Source organism: Pagrus pagrus (genome assembly GCF_965226575.1).
Source record: "Pagrus pagrus genome assembly, chromosome: 16".
Lineage (NCBI taxonomy): Eukaryota > Metazoa > Chordata > Actinopteri > Spariformes > Sparidae > Pagrus > Pagrus pagrus.
In genome coordinates, this window is record NC_140200.1 from 20,168,062 (window position 1) to 20,186,436 (window position 18,375).

Below are 18,375 nucleotides of genomic sequence, written 5' to 3' on the forward strand. Positions count from 1 at the left end.
CTAGCAAATAGCATTAAGCCGAACAAATGAGCATGACAAGCTGACATGCCTTTACCTCTAATGCCACACAAGGCAAACTCCACATACTGCTCATCTAGAGGTAAAAATCTAAGAATAGCAGAATCCTTTGTCAATTTTTCATCCAGCAGTTATTTGTAAAGAGCATTACAGCCTCCCGGGGCTTATTAGGATGGCTGCAGTCTTTATAACTCTTTGTTGTCCTGGTCAAACTCATGGTGGAAAAATGGGGAAATAGGGATGTGGAGGTGTTTAATATTTAACATTTCAAAACAAAAGTCAAATTCACAGAAGTTTTTCCTCTTCAGCGTTGAGGAGAAATGAAACAGTACTCTGTCTTTCTTTGGGTTAGTCATAACACGAGGATCAGCCACAAGCATGGACACATTCCAGTATGACCAGTGTGTGTGTGTGTGTGTGTGTGTGTGTGTGTGTGTGTGTGTTTGCACATTTGTTAAGTCCCATGCACACCAGTCAGTTCAGTTTCCATTCATGCTCGAGCTGTTAATTGCGTGCTAAAGAGCATGGATGTTTTGATGAGTGTGTGTGTGTCTGTCCACAGAGGGCAGGACATGCTTGATCAATCTATCTGGAAAGTTAACATGTTCTTGAGCTTTATTACTGAATTGTGAACTGCATCTGTATGAGCCTCTGCACTAGAAAGTAAAATGACGGTAGAAAAACAGCAAACCGCATTGACATTGCTGACCTTTGACCTGTGTTGCACTTTTATTTAACCTCCCCTCACATGGTATAAACTGCTTGGTAAAAGAGCAAATGGTTTAGTTGCAAGACAGGCACTGATGGTACGAATAGCTTCATGAGGTAGCTCTGAGAAATGTTTATCTCTCCTCAATTTAAATGAACGAATCCCAACAAATCCACCAAGTTGGATGACAAAATGTGTTGTGCTACTGCCCTTTACAACGACACATAAAAGCCATTTCTGACCTTACGCCCGTATCAGTAGGATGACATTAACTGTTCTTTAATCTCCCAATACAGTGGTTGAAGTTTGGTTAGGTTTAAGGTGCTTATGTCATAGGTTTTAGTTGTGGTTTTGTTATTTCCTGGTTTATTTTGAAGTTATAACTTCCTGTGTCATGTCTCACTTTCTACTTCCTCCCTTTATCTGTTTTCCTGCAACCATTCACTCCTCACCCGTGGTCTATCAGTTATTCACCCCTTGTGTATCTAAGTCCTTGTCTTCCCCTCTCTCTTTGTCAGTTCGTCTTTTCTGCTCTGTTCTGTTTTGCCTGTGTGTTCCCCTGTCACATCTTACCGTTGTGTCTTTCCGGTTTTTCGTTCCTGATTCCTTGCGTTATTCCTGGGTTTTACTTTGTATTGTGAATTGTACTTTGTTTAGCTTTTGTGTTTGGTCTATGTATTTCAGCTTTCTTCATTAAAGCTTGCTTTTTGTAGCAGTAGTAGGTTTTGTATTATTACAGGTGCAAAGGAGGAAGTCAGGTGACAGTAGAGCGACATGAGTGTTCAAGAGTTTTTAAGGATGTTGCCTGAATGTACTGTGAATAAAACTTTGACACAAAACTTAGTCTGTGAACATTTCTTCCTGAGTCACGTCCATTGACTTTATGAAACAGTGGACAGTCACCATGACATCACCCACAGGTTTCTGTAGGACCAAAATAAAGCCCAATGTCGGTCAGTGCCTGACTCTGCTTGACTCCTGGCTAATCAAAAATGGGCACAGAGGTAGACCGTGGGGAGCTGAAGCAAGCCTGGTTAGTTAAACAAGCCCACCTGTCTGCAGGCTAGCTAAGGCTAACAAGCTATCTGTGTTAAAAATTTGCCTCATGTAACTCACGTGAGTTTGACCACAGGTTTATTTACCACAAACAGCCAGAATACCTTTTACATTAGCACCAATTAGATGGTGAGCAACAACCGTTACAGAGGGTGTGTGTTTGAGTCCAATATGAGCGAAGTTACACTCACCAGATACTCGTTTCTTTGTTATCCCAAAGTGTCTTTTCTTTTCCCATCTTATCTCTGAACGTACATAAAGTAAAGTAATGTTAATAATGAAGATGAATCAGAAAGACAAACTATGAGTCTGATATCTGAATAAAAATCTTCCTCCAAAAGGCATCAACACAACAAACACAGCCAAGATATCAAGTTCAGTGACTATAATTAGATGACAGCAGACAGGTCATGACTCGGTGTCACTCAACGTGGCCATGCCCCTTATAATGTATAACTCAAGTGGCCTTTTGAAGAACTGCAGTTTCTGGTATTTCTGCACTGGCTTCATTTCCCAGCCCTGCAGGTTGCTGCGTGGTCACATCAGATAAAGTTTAATCAGCAGTGGTTGTCGTTTTACAATGAAGACAACTTCTACAATCCCACGTAACTTCATGATGTCATCAAATTACGTCTTTTGTTTTCATTATTTTGATTGAGAGACCCCTAGTGGCAGAAGTTACATACTGTGTGATGAAATGATGATGGTTTGTCAACCATCATTGATTTTCTCTGAACATCCTTGCCCCTCCAGTGTTGCTCCCTGCTGTTGGGAAATCATTTCATGTTGAAGAGCTCTGAACACCTGATTCCTGAGTGACAAACGAGAGAATGCTGATCATTCCTGAATTAAAATTCCTCATTGAACCTTGGTAGGTCCAGTTCCATAAAACGTACAAATCGATCGTTGAATAGCGGCTGCGAGATGAGCTGAGCTGCACTTCAATGAGAGATATTTTGGGTTTTAATAGCTTCTCTGCGCCACTTGTGGTGGGGAACAGGTGCACTGGTTGTTGGAGGGGTCAGCCAAAAGGACAGTCGAGTGCCAGAATGACAAAAATTGGTACAACAGAGTTTTGGTACAAGGTTAAAGTCCAAGGTGATTACATAATGCTTATCATAATGTGCAAATACCCTTCTTATTTTTAATGCTAATGTACAAGTTGACTGAGTATAAATGTTCTTTTACTGGAGTTTGTCACACAGTTACCCAACTTATTACTCATTAAAAATTCCCTTATGTGGTCACTCGTGTCGTCTAATTTTGGGTGCAGACTCAATTAAACCATATCTGAGTTATCAAAAATAACATGTATGAGCTCAAAAGCCAATTATTTAATTGGTTGCAAAAAAAAAACCACACATGTGGGACATCATTTAAACATGACATTGATTATTAAAAGGATAATTTGTGTGAGAAATAAGCTACTGTAGCTGGATCACAGTCAGAGTTTATAACGATCTGTCAGCTGGAGACTTAATTATAAGGCATCAAAGGCTCATGTAAACACTTCAGCCTAAATAAATTGGTGCAACTGGCCACAAACTTCCCAACTGTGTTTTCTGTAATTTTCACAGGCTGCAATCAAACATTTCGTTAGGTTCGGGAATCCCGAGTACTTTCCTGCTGCTCTGGGTGTTTCTGTTGTGAACATGTAAGGAAAAGTTAGATGACAGAGCAAACTTGATATCAAAAGGCGAACGTTTTTGAAAGGAAACAAGTCTCCAAGAAATTCTTGCTAATAATTTGCAACAGCAAATTAGTTTTGAGAGAAAAAATTTCAATTATTTATATTTACATTTATCAGTAAGAGGAGCACAGTGAAGGACCATCTCGGCAAAGGTGCAAAATGTTGTCGGACAGCGTTGATTTTTCAACAATATTCATAGTAACAAAAGATAATATCAATAATGTGGTTAAGGCACTTGGGGCGATCGGTTACAAATCAGCAGGATTAACGATTGAAAAGACAGTCGAACATTGATATGGTCAAGGTGAAACCACAGGTTTGACAACCAATTAGCTTCCGATTAGACAACAGCTAACATAAGCATTGTTATATGTCACTGTTTGATACGATACTGTTTTGATACAATATGATCAGGAAAAGGCATGACTTAATTAAGAAATATCACACACATCATGTAGACGTTAGCCTAAACCTGGAGGTGAAACACACGGGTTGTACTCAAACGTTAATGTTAGCTAGGACGTTGTTGAGTGCTAACATCAGCTAACAAGTTATCAGACATGTTGTTTTACCCTGAAATATGGTCAGTTTTTCACTATCCATCATCTTTTCAGTTGCTGAACAATTTGTCCGATTATCTACGTTTATATGATTTGCAACCTGGAACGCAGCAGCATTCCAGTTTCCCACCCTGAGCGTGACATTGGAGGAAATGGCTGCTGTGTGAATAAGGTCTTTTCCTTCACTGGTAAGAAGATTGCTTGTGAACATAATCCGAGTTTGGCGAAAAAAAAGGAGAACTTTGCCAGATTTATTCAATACGCCTTACCATCCTAACATGGTCACTTTTTAATTTTTGTTAGTATTGACATAAATATGTGTTTTGCTGAAATACGCTCTTGTTTTGTACAAGGAATGTACAGCATTAAACCTGGTACAATTCACCTGTTGTACCAAACTCACCTCACTCATTTCATGGTTCAGGTCAAGATGTCAGAACTTTCCCACATTCTTCAACAATTCATGTAATACATGAAAAAAATGGCAAAATGGCTGATTCAGGCTAAATTGAGTTATTTTGTTGTTGTTGTTTTACTTTAAAAAAAGGGTATTTGTAAATCTTACATACAGTACGATAATTTTTTTCTTTTATTCTCTGCCTCAAGCACAACCCTTGGAGACGACATACACACTGTGAAAGAACACAAATAAAATCCTTCCTAACTTCACCTCATTCTTTCCTGCTCTGCTGCTTGCCAATTGTTGGTAGGTTGCTGTTGACCTCTGACCTCTAATGACAGTACCAAACTGGGAGCAAACTATTTGACCTTTGACCTCTAGAATTTGGGAGGCCACTGTGGAATTGTGGGACTTCGTAGCATTACATTCCTCTCATTGGTCGGTTTGATATGTTTACTCATTCAATTAGCGGTCAGTGCCGGTTGTTACATTCTTAACTGAGGCTTCAAGCACTAGAAGAACTTCGAACATGCATACAGGAAATCTAATGATCACTAACGACAATCACACTCACTATCATTGTAGATCACATGTAATTCTTTAACCTACTGCTTGTCACAGTTACTGATCACTGTGATTTGTGGCTGATAGCAGTTTAATCAATTTGCTTCTATCAATTATTTGAAGACTTGCCTTTAAAGGGTGCTGTGTAAACATAACATAAAGAAAAAAAAACTACACGGCTCCTATCAGCCCCCATCTACTATCACAATCATGCCTAAAAATTCACAACTTTCAAAATAAAGTTTCCAAAAATGGAAAAAATCCTGTGTGTTTCCTCCCCAGTGTCTATTTCTAATAAACCTGTCATAAACTGGAGGCCAGTCCAAGATTTATCAACACAACTATTGACCTTGGAAAGGAATAAAAGAAAATCAATGACCAAATCTCTACACAAGGCCCAACTTACTGATTAAAGGACTGAATTTTCAGAGGAGCAAAATCACAAACTGGAAAAAGTGGAGTCACAGCGCACAGAAAGTGGTGATATATTTATATTTAAGAGAAGGCACTTAACCACGTTTCCTCCAGTGGAAGGACACACCAGAGGGCACTTTATCATGTTTTATCCACCATAGAAGCATCCAAGAGGGCTCTTTGGTGGCATTTTTTAGACATGGGGGTGAGTAGATACAACTCAATCTCCAGAATAAATATTAGCAATGTATGTTTTTCCAAAGCCACAGATAAGTGAAAACTTACTGTTAATTTATGTTGCAACTTTGCGTTTGTTTGAGTTGAATTTTCTATTTTCCTTTTTCGCCGCAATGCTGTGCTGATATTCCTGTTAGGTTTAGACACAAAACCACTGTGTTAGGGTTAGAAAAAATCATGGTTTGACTTAAAATACTTGTTTTGTCGCCACGATCACTGATGGAGATGGTCCGACTTCCCGTGAAAAATATTATAATATAATATTTTGGTCTGGAAATGGAAACCTCAAATTTATTTTGTTGAAATATGAACAAAAATGTGCTGATGATAGCTTTCCTAGGGTGCACAACACACACAGTGAAGTACAGAAATAAGAATTCATGTAAAATTAGCCAAAATATAAAATATGTTGGATGTTTAAATGTTTTAGACGACTGAAGCAACCCTGCTGCCAGTAGATATCTGTAGTTAATAACTGAATAAATGTTACGATTTCTGTTCTGTAATTAAAAGCCCATTAAGGCAGAGGTGGAGCTCTGGCCTCTGATTGGTGGGAGGGAGGCGTTGGGCTGGGTGTGTGAAGGGAGGAGGAGGGTGGAGGGGGTTCCCTTCTCCTCAGTGCGCCAGGCCACAGTCCAGTGCGTTAAGAGCGCAGAGCAGCAGGGAGACTCTCACCTGTCCTTCACCACCGCCCTTGCCGGGATTAATGTTTCCTCTCCGCCTGCACAGAGCCGCTCTCCCTCTACATGACTCTTGGTTCTCCTCCGTGATTTCTTCGCCATGAGCTGCCTGGATGTGATGTACCAGGTGTTTGGTCCTCAGCCTTATTTCAGCTCCTACAGCCCCTATCACCACCAGGTACGGATCACATTAAACTGTTTTAACGAGCTGATGCACTACTTGACTTCACCTCTGTGTGAGTGTACAGAAAACTTTTATTTTGTAGGTTTTTAAACTCCACAGAACCGCTGATGGAAACTTCATTACGCGCAAATACTGGAGATTACGCACATATTATTGCACATACATGCATTAGTTATGGATGATGTGATTAGAAAACTTAAAACACTTAACTCTCACAGCCTTTAAAAGCTCTTGATATCCTAAAAATTATGTGAAACACGCTGTGAATCAGCCTTTAAAACACCATGCGACGTACGGCATGGACTCCGTGTGCGCGCTGCGTGGAGGAACTCCTCCAGTGCGTGAAGCTTTAACTATGAAGCGAATGTAAAACTTTCTTTGGGTCACTTTTATCGCATTTATATACAATCAAAATCAAATATGACTACTTCCTACTTCCGCTACAGGACCGTGAACAGATTTATTTTTCCGTCTCCCTAGTTAATCAAAAATAGAAGGAAAAGAAAATATGTATTTTGTTGTTCCTTTAACAATTACAACCCAAGAAGCTGACAGATATCGTGGGTCATGAAGAGAATGATATAATTTTAGAACTTGGCTCTCAGATTACGGTAATAAATAGCTGAATACAAGAATTAACACACAGCGTAACGTCTCATTTCCTTCTTATTGTGCGTAAAACCCATAATTAAGGATTAGAATCAGTTATATCCCATCGTGTTTTGCCTCTTGATACCACATGTTCCTGCGTAATTGTCAAACTAGTTGCCAAATAATTAAGAAATAATAAAAATGTCTCTTCTGAATGGCACATGTATGTCAGTTGGAGCGCAGCAGGTTAGTGTGAGGCATTTCTAAACCCGTTAAAGGTCTTTTTTCTCTCTGTTAAAACCTCTCAGTCAACATCCAGGAATATTTCACATAGTGCCAAAACCCACTTCGTTTGTCACCTGAACAGACTCTGGATCAGCCACAGTCTACTCATACTACACACCACGCTTAAATCTTATGTATTTCCACTGGTCATTAGCAAGACTTTAATAGAATCATTATTTTGCATGGTTTATCTAATACATTTCTCATATAATATTATTGTTTAAAACTTGCTCAGTGTCTGAAAGTAACTTCTTTTTATGTATGTATAGTTTTTGCACCATGATCTTGGACTTTTTTACTATAAGTAAATTAAAAAAGTAAAAGTTTGAAGGTTTTTCAGTCATTGCGTGCAGCAGTAATGAGTAAAGAAGGTAAAAATATTATATTTGAATAATACAGTTGTAATTGGCACACATTTAAACTCCAATATGAACATGAATGAATGTATAAAAGCCACAACCTTGGGTTAACAGTCTTGCCGTAACATGTATATATATAATTTAAGTCTGATTGTGAATAAAGTTTTATGTGGATTTATTTGCTATTACACACATGCTGTACCCAGAAAAGAACCTTTTAAAAAGCTTATTTTTATGAGGATTAGAGGTCAAGTGTCACATATTCATTTATAGCATCTAAAATCAAGAAAAAATCTATTCAAACATCTAAAATCTAGCACAGTTTCATTACACACATTAATAAATCTGTATGTCCTTAGAAACTGGCCTTGTATTCCAAAATGCAAGACCCCCAGGACGGCGGCAGTCGGCTCGGCCCCCCGGCGATCAAAGAGGAGGACAAGGAGCTGCCGCCGGGAGCCGAGTACCTGAGCTCCCGCTGCGTCCTCTTCACCTACTTCCAGGGAGACATCAGCGCTGTGGTGGACGAGCACTTCAGCCGAGCACTGAGCCACACGACTGCATACCCTGCCTCGAGCAGCCACAAGGCTGTACGAGGTGTGTATGATTGTGTGTGTGTGTGTGTGTGTGTGTGTGTGTGTGTATTAGTGAGGAGAAGCCAGTGAAACCGATGAAATGCTTAAATGCTTTTAGGATATTCTGGCATGTTTTTGATGTAACTTGATGTAATTTTGGTTCCTTGAGTTGTGCGTTTGAACAGCCAAAATCATTTCCAGGGGTACAAGTATTTCATCTTGGTGTCTCATAGATTTTCACACGGTGAAATCTGACCAAATGTTGTTATTCAAAGATAAAAAACAGATAGAAAATGAGAATTTTTTCAAATGCAATAATCAGTAATAGTTTAAATTAACTTACTCTTTGGTCCAGACAACAAATCTGAGCGACAAAATCTTTGCTGTCTGTCCACTAAAACCTTGACTTCAGTGAAACCCATGAGATGCTGGAATGCTTTTTGGATATTCTGGTATGTTTGTGCTGTAAGCCGATGTAATTTTGGTTCCTTCAGTTGTTCAATTTAGCAGCTAATATCATTTTCCAGGATTCAGTAACTCATTTTGGTCTCTTATAGATTTCCACCTGGTAACATTTGGTTGAATATTATCATTCAAAGATAAAAAAAAAACAAACAAACAAGTTTTTCAAATGCAATAATCTGTAATAGTTTTCTTTACTCACTTTAGTCGATCGTACAAATCTGAAAAACAAATAATTTTTGCTGTAGAGGTCGACTGATGTTGCTCTACTTTCCAGTGTCTTGTATTTTACTAGCCTCAGTTTTTCTTAATTATAGTGTCTGTTGATTTGATTTATATGTCACCAAAAGTAAGGAAGTGTATCTTGTTCAGTCTCAGTTGATAATTTGTTTCCCCTCTGCTGTTACATTTGAAGGAAATATAAAGTTAAACCATGAGTTGTAGCACATAACGCACAACAAATACTGCATATTATAACAATATGTTGATGCTCAAGTGTTGCATGTTTTTAGTAACATGTCAAAGGTCTTTAAGTATTTTAAGTAGCTCTCAGGAATTTCTCTATTTTTTCATTTTTCTTTTATTGTGTCATTTGTGATTACATCTATCACAGACTTCTCACGCTGCTCGAGTGAATTTCTCTTCAGCGTCTCAATCAGCTACAGAAATAACAGAATGCTGAAATAAAATGGTATCTCCATGTCCAAATTTAGCTTTTTATATGAATATAAATGGATGATAAAAACTAATACAGAGGGATTAATGTCTTTATTGGCTTTTTACAATCTTTAGGTGAATCAAAATCTAATCTGTTCTTAGTTAACAACTGACTTTTCATTTCATTTCCTCTCATCTTGCACCTTTGTGTAATGCAACAAATCCAATCAGAAAACAAAAAAGGCAGTACTTTAAGTTTTTAAACACGTTGTTTGCAGTTGTTTACTGGATTTTTTTTCCCGATTTTGCAGCAAATGCCCCATTTTCTCAAACCAACAAAGTATTATTGCATGGGGATATGAGCCTTGCACAAGCCAAAGGCAAATTTCCGTTATTGTCTGCATTAATGGACAATAAAGTTTTTAAAATCTTGAATATACAGGATGCTGCCTCTTTGCTCGACATCTCTAAATTCCTAAAGTTGAATATTTCTAGGGTTGCAACTAATGCTTATTTTCATTATTTAGTTCTGCTAATCTGCTAATTATTTTCTCAATTAATCAATTAATTGTTTAGTCTATAAAATGTCAAAATACTTTGAGAAAAGTCTGTCAAAGTTCTCCCTAGTCTTGAAATTGCTCAGTCAAAATACCAGGATATAATCATATAACTGAAGAGACAAAAGCAGCAAGTTCTCACATTTAAGAAGCTGTTACAAACAAATATTCAACATGATTGTTTTCAGAGGTGACTCAAACGAAGAATTTATTATCATCTTATTCATTCTGCAAAATAAATGATAAGTTACAACCAAAAGACACATTTAAAAATAAAGTTACTATGGACACAATTTATCGCTAAAAGCTTCGGAATAATAACAAAGGAACTTCTTGTCCGATGATTTCAGAGGTCACTTATAAAACTGTAACTAGATGACTTAATTAAAGTTTACTTAATAACTATTTAGGGAGAGTAAACGAGATAGCTTTATAAAATAACCCTGCTGATGTCTCTCCTCAGATGGATCATTCCCCATGAGCCAGAGAAGTTTCCCTCCGTCTTTCTGGAACAGCTCCTACCAGCCGCCCGTCTCCTCCACGCTGGGCAGCGCTCTGTCAGCTCCCCACACAGACCTCCCCTTCCCCGGGGACCCGTACTCCTCCCTGCACAGCCACCTCCACCAGTCCAGCCCCGATGCCTGGCACCCCTCCCATCACCACCACCATCATCACCACCACCCTTACTCACTAGGGGGCACTATAGGCTCCCAGGGCTCAGCGTACCCACGTCCGGGGGTTCACGAGATGTACGGCACGGCGTTCGACCCACGCTACGGTTCTCTACTGGTGCCGTCGGTGAGGCCTCATCACCGCCTGACATCGGGCAGCTCGGTACCGGGGCCCAGCGCCTCGCCATGTGACCTGGGTGGGAAGGGGGAGTCGGGGACGGGGTCGACCTGGAGCGGAGCATTCACCGGAGCTGGAGCAGAGATCGGACTCAACATGGACACAGGTCAGTTTTGAAACTTGGATGGAGGATGGGTCTCGGTCCAGAGTAGACCCCATTACTTTTGGTGTGGACACGGATAAAGAGATTTTTTTTTCTTACTTTCTTTACGGGGGTACTGCAGTATTTCTCTAATTAAAGTTTCATCCCAAAAACTACATAGTGCACCTTTAAAATTTCAAAATAGGGCACTAGGTTTTTACATTAACTATATTGTTTCATAAAGCAGCAACAGTAATATTTACAACAGCAAAATCACTATAAACTAATTATATCTCAGTGGAAACAGACCTAAAGTGTAAATAAAATAATATTCCTGACATCAAAATACTGAGTGATATTTAGAAAGAATGACGAACATCAGTCAGTATCAGTCCTCCTCCGTCAGCTCAGGTGATTCACTGCAGGTACCGCTGGTAGAGGGAGGAGGGCTGGTTTGTCTCAGCCAGCAGCAAATGTTACAAGAGTACAAAAAGTTTAAGATACATGTGTGACAAACTAAGCTAAACAGTTACTACATACAGGCAGCTTTCGTTTAAGCGTACCACCACCAAGCTAGCATTATACGGCGGTGGTGAATGAGAGACTGTGGACAGAGCAGATTAAAGTATCACTTCCTACTGGGGGTGTTGCCGATAACCAGTATTGACAAGAACCGTGATATTCAAAAAAATAAATATTGATATTGTGATGATAATCCAGTGCTTCTTCAATCGTTTCTGACTCTTTATGTTCACGTTTCGTTATAGTAGGTGGCGGTAATGAGCCTTTGCACTGGTTGCCGACCGCTGTACAACAGAAAAAGAACCAGAAAAATCTGCAGTAACAGTTAACTGTAAGCTAGCTAGCGGGTTAGAACTTACAGACATTTATGGTTACATACTGTAGACTGTCTCTTCACCTTCACCAACTTGTATAATGAATGTTATTAATTGGACAAAAAGCAGACAAAACACAAAATAAACAAAGGTAAGATGAATTTGACTGAGAGCAATTAAAAAAAAAAATAGCTTCAATATATATCGTGATAATATCGTTATTGTGAATTATTTTGGCCACAATAATCGTCCAGTATACACTTAAACGGATATACATCTTTTTAGGTGGGACTTATTTTAGGTGGCTAAACTACCTCTAAAATAAAATGCCCTGCTGTGCTACACACTGCTTCTCCACACAAGTGGAGAGCTGACAGTCATCTACTGCAGGTAACACACCGACTAGGGATAAGTACCTCATACAACCCCACATCAAAAGACCTAAAGTATCCCTTAAATCAGCACCTGGTTCACTTCACTGTCTCCACCGCCGCCTCTGTGCTCTGCTGACTTCACTCCGTGGAGGAAAAACAATGTGATAACAAATCACACCAAAACGGTAAAAAGTACCAATAAAAGAACTGTTGATGTCAGAGCTTATCAATACTACAGTATTATTTTCACAATTAATCAATCATTTGTTTTGTCTATAAAATCGTTTTCCCCATCTTTTCAGATTGCTAAATTTTTCTATCAACAGTCAAAACACCATGATCCACTGATATAACAGAAGAGAGAAAAGCAGCAAATTCTCGCATTTAAGTAGGAGTTTCAAGCAAATATTTGACATAATTGCTTTCAGAAGGGACTCAAACGAAGAATTATTTTCATGTTTTATTTGTTCTGCAAAACGAGACGGATAAGATATCACCAAAAGGCACATTTAAAGAGGATCAATGCTACGGTATTTCATAATTTAGCCCGGGACCCGTTTAATGCCAGGTGTCGTACACAGCCTTGATTGTAGCTAATGTAGGCACCTGGTTATTTATGATTAATTGATTTTATTATGGGCTGAGGCTGAACTTCACAACCATTCAGACTACTAATGATTTATCTTATTATCTGATTAAATAAAAGCAGCATTAAGAACATTCAGCATGACCAAGTAAAACCTTGAAAGCATGAAACCAGATTTAAATGTTTTTTTTCCCCTGCCTCAGATCAACTTACGACAAGTGGTCTGAAGAAACAAACTGACTGTCAATCAGCACCTTAACACCAGCTGTCAGCTTCCTTTTCTGCTGTCCTGCTTTCATCCCTTCTCTGCCTCGGGCAGTTCCTCCTGCTTTTATAAACAAGACATTTGCACTTCTTTTTCTAATCTCCCCTTTTCTTGCTTTTCTCTTCTTCCACTGCCTTTTCTTTTCTTTTCCTCCTGTCTTTCCTCCTCTCTCAGGTCTGCAGGCACAGGATAAGAGCAAGGATTTGTACTGGTTTTAGAGACTGCTGAGACTCTCCCCCTCCTCCTTCACCTCCTACTTCAGCTGTAGCCTCTTTCCTCCACCCCTGCTCTCCTCTGTTGCTCTGCTGCTGTTATGGGACGACTGACAGAAAAACTGAAAATCAGTCTGATGGCAGTATTGTGCTGTAACGGCTTCTGGTCTACTTGCAGCTCGTTGTTACGGCGGACTGTGCAGCAGCAGCAGCAGCAGCAGCACAGCCCTGCTGAGCTGAACGCCAACAGTGGATACAAAGTGAGCGTGGAAACAAAGAGTGGACTCGCGGAGCAGAGAGAAAATCTGATCTTGACGGATGTGGACAAAAGACAAGACTCTTTGTGCTTCTGTAACAGGCAGGGACAACATTCCTAAACTGGAAAAAGTCTGGGGACAGACGGACAGAGACACATGTGTTGTCAAACTCCAAAGACAAGCGCTTGAAGGACTTGGCAGGACTTGCCTCACTGGGACAACTGGGCTACAGACACTGGGAGTGTTATGGCTGGAGGAAAGGCCATGTTGGTGTTGAGGAGGCCGCACAACAGGCGGGAGGAGTCCAAACACTTTGGTTTACATGGACAATTGGTTCAATGTCAACTGAGAAAACACTGTCAGTATTTTATGGCACATTAAAAGTTAAAATAAACAGTTTGGGATGGTTTTCAACTGGAAACAAAAGATATTTAAGTAATAATTTTACAAAATGCTTCAAGTAACAGTCACAAACTACTTCAGCTACGTCCCAATTCCATATTATTGCACGCATAATTATTCCTCTTGATTTACGAGTGTGCAGTTGTCGACACTATTGTTCAATAAAGCAAAAATAATTATTAAACCTTTGTTATTCTCTTTGAGAGGTTAATTGGCAGTGGTAAAGTCACAGTTTGACTGGCATCTATTGGGGCATGCACTGCTTCTCCTCCTGTTAGTACAGTTGAGTATACTAATATCTTGCACACAAGTTCACAGCCTACCATGGCAATTTGTAAAACATTCAAATACTATTTATATGTGCAACCCTGATTCCAAAAAAGTTGGGACACTGTGTAAAGTATAAATAAAAACTAGAGCCTGATCTATATATCCAGTTTTTGGGTCAGATGCCAGGACTGACATTAAAGAGTAAATAACTCCGATAGAACACTTAAACTTAATCATCTAAAATGACATCACTGCACTGAATCAATAAACAATGGAAATGTAATTATCATAAATTACACCAAGTATCTTTTTCTGCATTATAATATTTAAAAAAAAAGTTTTCATGTTGGACATACTGTATATGCCGATACTGATAACACTGGCCAGCTGATATACCGGTCGGCTCTAATAAAAACAGAATGCAATCATTCAACAACTTCTCCAGGTTTCTGTTGCTCTTGTCCCAACTGGTGTGAAACATGTAGCTGGCATCAAATTCAGAAAAAGGATAAGCAAATTATCACATTATGGGTTTTTTGTGCGTCTTAAGCAGCATCCCAATGGTTTTTAGGAGGGAATTGGAGTTAGTTATTAGGATGTAATCATGAATGTGGTAATTTGCAAGTCAAATAACATCTTGATGACTAAATCTTGGATTATTTGGTTCTAATTTTTTTTTTCTCCACATTTAGGTTACATGAATTAAAATAATTACTTCGACAATAATTTTGATTATCAGTTCACAATTAAAGTTATTTATCAGGCACCAAGTACTTGCTGCTCAAGATTTGCGGTCAACTTCAGAATTTATTACATTTTCTTTTTCTTTTTTAACAGTGAAATAATCAATATTAAAAAAAAAAAAATTTAGTTGCAGCCCAATTTTCATGTTTTTCAAACAGTTGATCTGTCCAAATAAACCACGTTTAGCCCAGTTATAATCTAGATGTCCAGATGTCTTTTGACCTGTAAATTACAGAAATGTAAAATTGTGACACCTGCTTATTTTGGTTGTATTCATGAGTCATTAAATTATAAAAAATAGTTGACGTCACAAATATCTGCTGTGTATAAAATAGAGATGACCTCAGGCGTTAAGAAATTTGTATTTGATTGGAATTTTTTTTTTAAATGTAAAGTTGACAGTGCAGCAGAAGAACATATATTTCCTGTGTTTCAATGTTTCAAGTTTTTATTGTCGTACACAGTCATACACAACACATGTTGTAACTTCTCTTCAATATAAATCTGTTTTATGAGCCAAATTGGGTATTGAACCTACCGTGGACTGCACTGTGTTAACCTCTTTGTTCTGGACATTTATCAAACATTATTTTATGGCAAAAGCAGAGATTTAAAAACATCTTCATGATTGTGTCAACAAAAGAAATGTAAACTTCACACCAGTGGCTGCTGGGAGAAAGAGAGAGAGAGAGAGAGAGAGAGGGGAGGGGTTCCTCTGATGAATGAGGAGAACGACGGCTATTTGAAGCCACTTGACTCCTTCTCTCCCTGCTCCCATGCAGCTGTCAACGACAACTGCTCTTCAACTCGGTGAAAACACACACACACACACACACACACACACACAGAGAGAGAGAGAGAGAGAGGGAGAAAGAAAAAGAGAGAGAGAGAGAGAGAGAGAAAGACTTACTTGGTCGCTTTTGGAGAAATTATATGGATTTACATTGATATCCTGGAGTTAACCCGCCCTATAACCACTACTTGCCTAACTCTTACATAACCCTAACTACTCGCCTAAATATCAGCTTTTTTCCAAGTCAGGGCACGGCTTCTGTCCCTAGTTGCACCATTCGTTCCCTCTTGTCTTGAATCTAGCATGTGTCCCCAAAAGTAGCAGAACACACACACAAATACGTAGACGTCTGTTTGACTTTGTGTGGACCGTGATCTCTTAGTTCTTTGTGAGTACTACAACTTTTACTGGAGCTAAAATGGTGCAAAAACACAGACCCATCACTAGTTGGGAGTACAGACAGAAAATTGTATTTCAAATGGATTATTAGAGTTTCTTTCTTCTACTGACATATTGCCAGCATTCAGCAGGCCTTTATTTGTGGCTATTCTGTCTCCAAGCTGCACCTTATTTTTCCAGGAAACCTCAACCAGCTGAGCTTGACCTCTGCCTGCACTGCAACATGTCCTCAGCAAGGATGTTTCAAATGTGACTTCATTTGCTTATTACAAGCAAGTCAAAAAAACATTAAAAACACAAACTGCTTGTGTTCATTTACCTAAATTGCTTAAAGTCACATCCATGGGATCAACTAATACCGATTAGGTAGATGTTTGGCTGACTACCACAAAATTCTCAACATGATGACACGATTGAAAAAGTCAGTCCAACATCTGATCCTGTCGTCAGAGTTGACTGCTGTGCCGTGTTCAGACCGGGCCTATGAACTTAATAAAGGGAGCATTTAGAGTGCGAGCTGGATCCTGCCATACTGGGACAACTGGTGAGATGTAAGTGAAGGGAACAGAGGAGACACACACACACACACACACACACACACACACACACACACACACATACACACACACGCACACACACGCACACACGCAACTGTCAAAAAGTAAGTTGTGAGTGCATGGCATGACTCCACTTCTGTACTGGCAAAGACCAACTTTTCGTGGCTTTTAAGACTTTTGGGATAACAATCAGGATTAGGTTTAGGTTAGTATGAGATTAGTGTTAAATAATGATGCCTGCCTATCAAAATTATTGTGTATGATACATGTATTTTTTTTCCCAATTCTAGTACTACTCAAAATGAGTTATATTAGGATATGGGTGCATATATGCATCTGCATGGATATGTAATAAGTCAAGTGAAATGCATCACATTATTTTTAGGGACCAAAAATATTCACAGAGTAAACATACAAGTGAAACACTCAAATACACCAATATCTCTAACTAGTTCGATGGCATAGTTAGCTACTATTGGTAGCGTACTAGCTGCGTAACCATACCCAGCAACGTTATGCTATCCTGATTTTCTCGGGAGTCTCCCATCTTTCATTGCCCTCTCCCCATTTCCTCCAGGGGTCACAATTCTCCTGCATTTCTCCAGGTTTTTGACCATTTTTCACACTACAGCGTTAAGCCTCCAGTAGGCTACTGTTGTGTCTCGTCCTCAGTGAATGAGAGACGGAAAAAGAAATGGAGAGGGGAAAGAATATTTATACTAATTTCAGACACCCTGGAGAGAAGAATACACCGAAAAGAAAGGGGTTGTAAAATCTGCCACCTTGATTTTTTTGTCAATCACGGGGATCGCACAAAGAATGAATGAATGAAAAGTGATAAATATGACTTTTTGATACAGATTTAGGCAAGTTTACAAATTACTCTGTGTTGTTTTCTGAGGATTTAAATTTGAATAATTTGACATTTTCATATCTTAAGTGTCACCAGAATGCAGAAAGCAGTCTTTGAATCTCAAATTGTTTTGGTTTTGAAATCTTCCCTATGTTAGAGGTCTTAAAATATGTACAACAAAGAGTTGTACAGAAAAGGGTTGCACTGTTGCAAAACAAACATTGTGTGGAAATGAGAGACGCTATGGAGGGAAATGCACTTGACATGTTTGTAAGACCTCAAAGATATATGCACAAAATGAGTCACAAGCCAAAAATAACAGGAACCCGTTGTTTTATTGTCAACATTGGATTGTATTAATTTTAAAAATTAACCCGAAAATCAACAGAAACAACTGTACAGCTTGTGGACAACATTTTCTCTTAAATGTACTGGAACATAAGCATAATGTAGCAAAAAATGGAGGTGCTCCACTTCTTCCAAGGGTAATTACTATGAATAGCCTATGTATTGATTGGTTACTGAAGTACAGTACTTGAGTAAATGTACTTTACATCATCACTGACCTTGAGTACTGGCATATGAATAACGCTTTATGGGATATGAGTGCATAAAGTAGTGTTGCTAAGATTGGAAAACGGGCCCTTGTCCATTTTTTTGAAGGCTGGTGGTTTAGTTCTTGGAAACTTCTGTCCACATGTGGAGGTGTCCTTGATTAAGACATCAAACCCCAAATTACTCTTAATGAGCAGACCAGAACTAAATGAAAAATGGCCTGGAAAAAGTGTTTGGACCAACTCTCCTAAAATGCTTGACGTAAGAACACTTTAAGTTATATGGATGAAATTGTGTCGACTCAATGTATACTTTTCAATTTCAGGTTCAAATCATAAGTTCA

General features: G+C 38.9%; 1 protein-coding gene across 2 annotated transcripts; it reads left to right on the forward strand.

Annotated features, from left to right (window-relative positions):
- Nucleotides 1-6,299: 6,299 nt before the first annotated feature.
- Nucleotides 6,300-15,305, forward strand: vgll2a (vestigial-like family member 2a). 2 transcript variants are annotated; one of them, XM_084378024.1, is made up of 4 exons: nucleotides 6,300-6,506; nucleotides 8,107-8,344; nucleotides 10,462-10,953; nucleotides 13,165-15,305. In XM_084378024.1, exons 1-4 carry the CDS (start codon nucleotides 6,429-6,431, stop codon nucleotides 13,206-13,208), a joined length of 852 nt encoding a protein of 283 aa, XP_084234150.1. In that variant the 5' UTR covers nucleotides 6,300-6,428; the 3' UTR covers nucleotides 13,209-15,305. The 2 variants fall into 2 exon arrangements, with proteins under 2 accessions (XP_084234150.1, XP_084234149.1); XM_084378023.1 differs by having other exon boundaries at nucleotides 13,381-15,305.
- The last annotated feature ends 3,070 nt before the right edge of the window (nucleotides 15,306-18,375 follow it).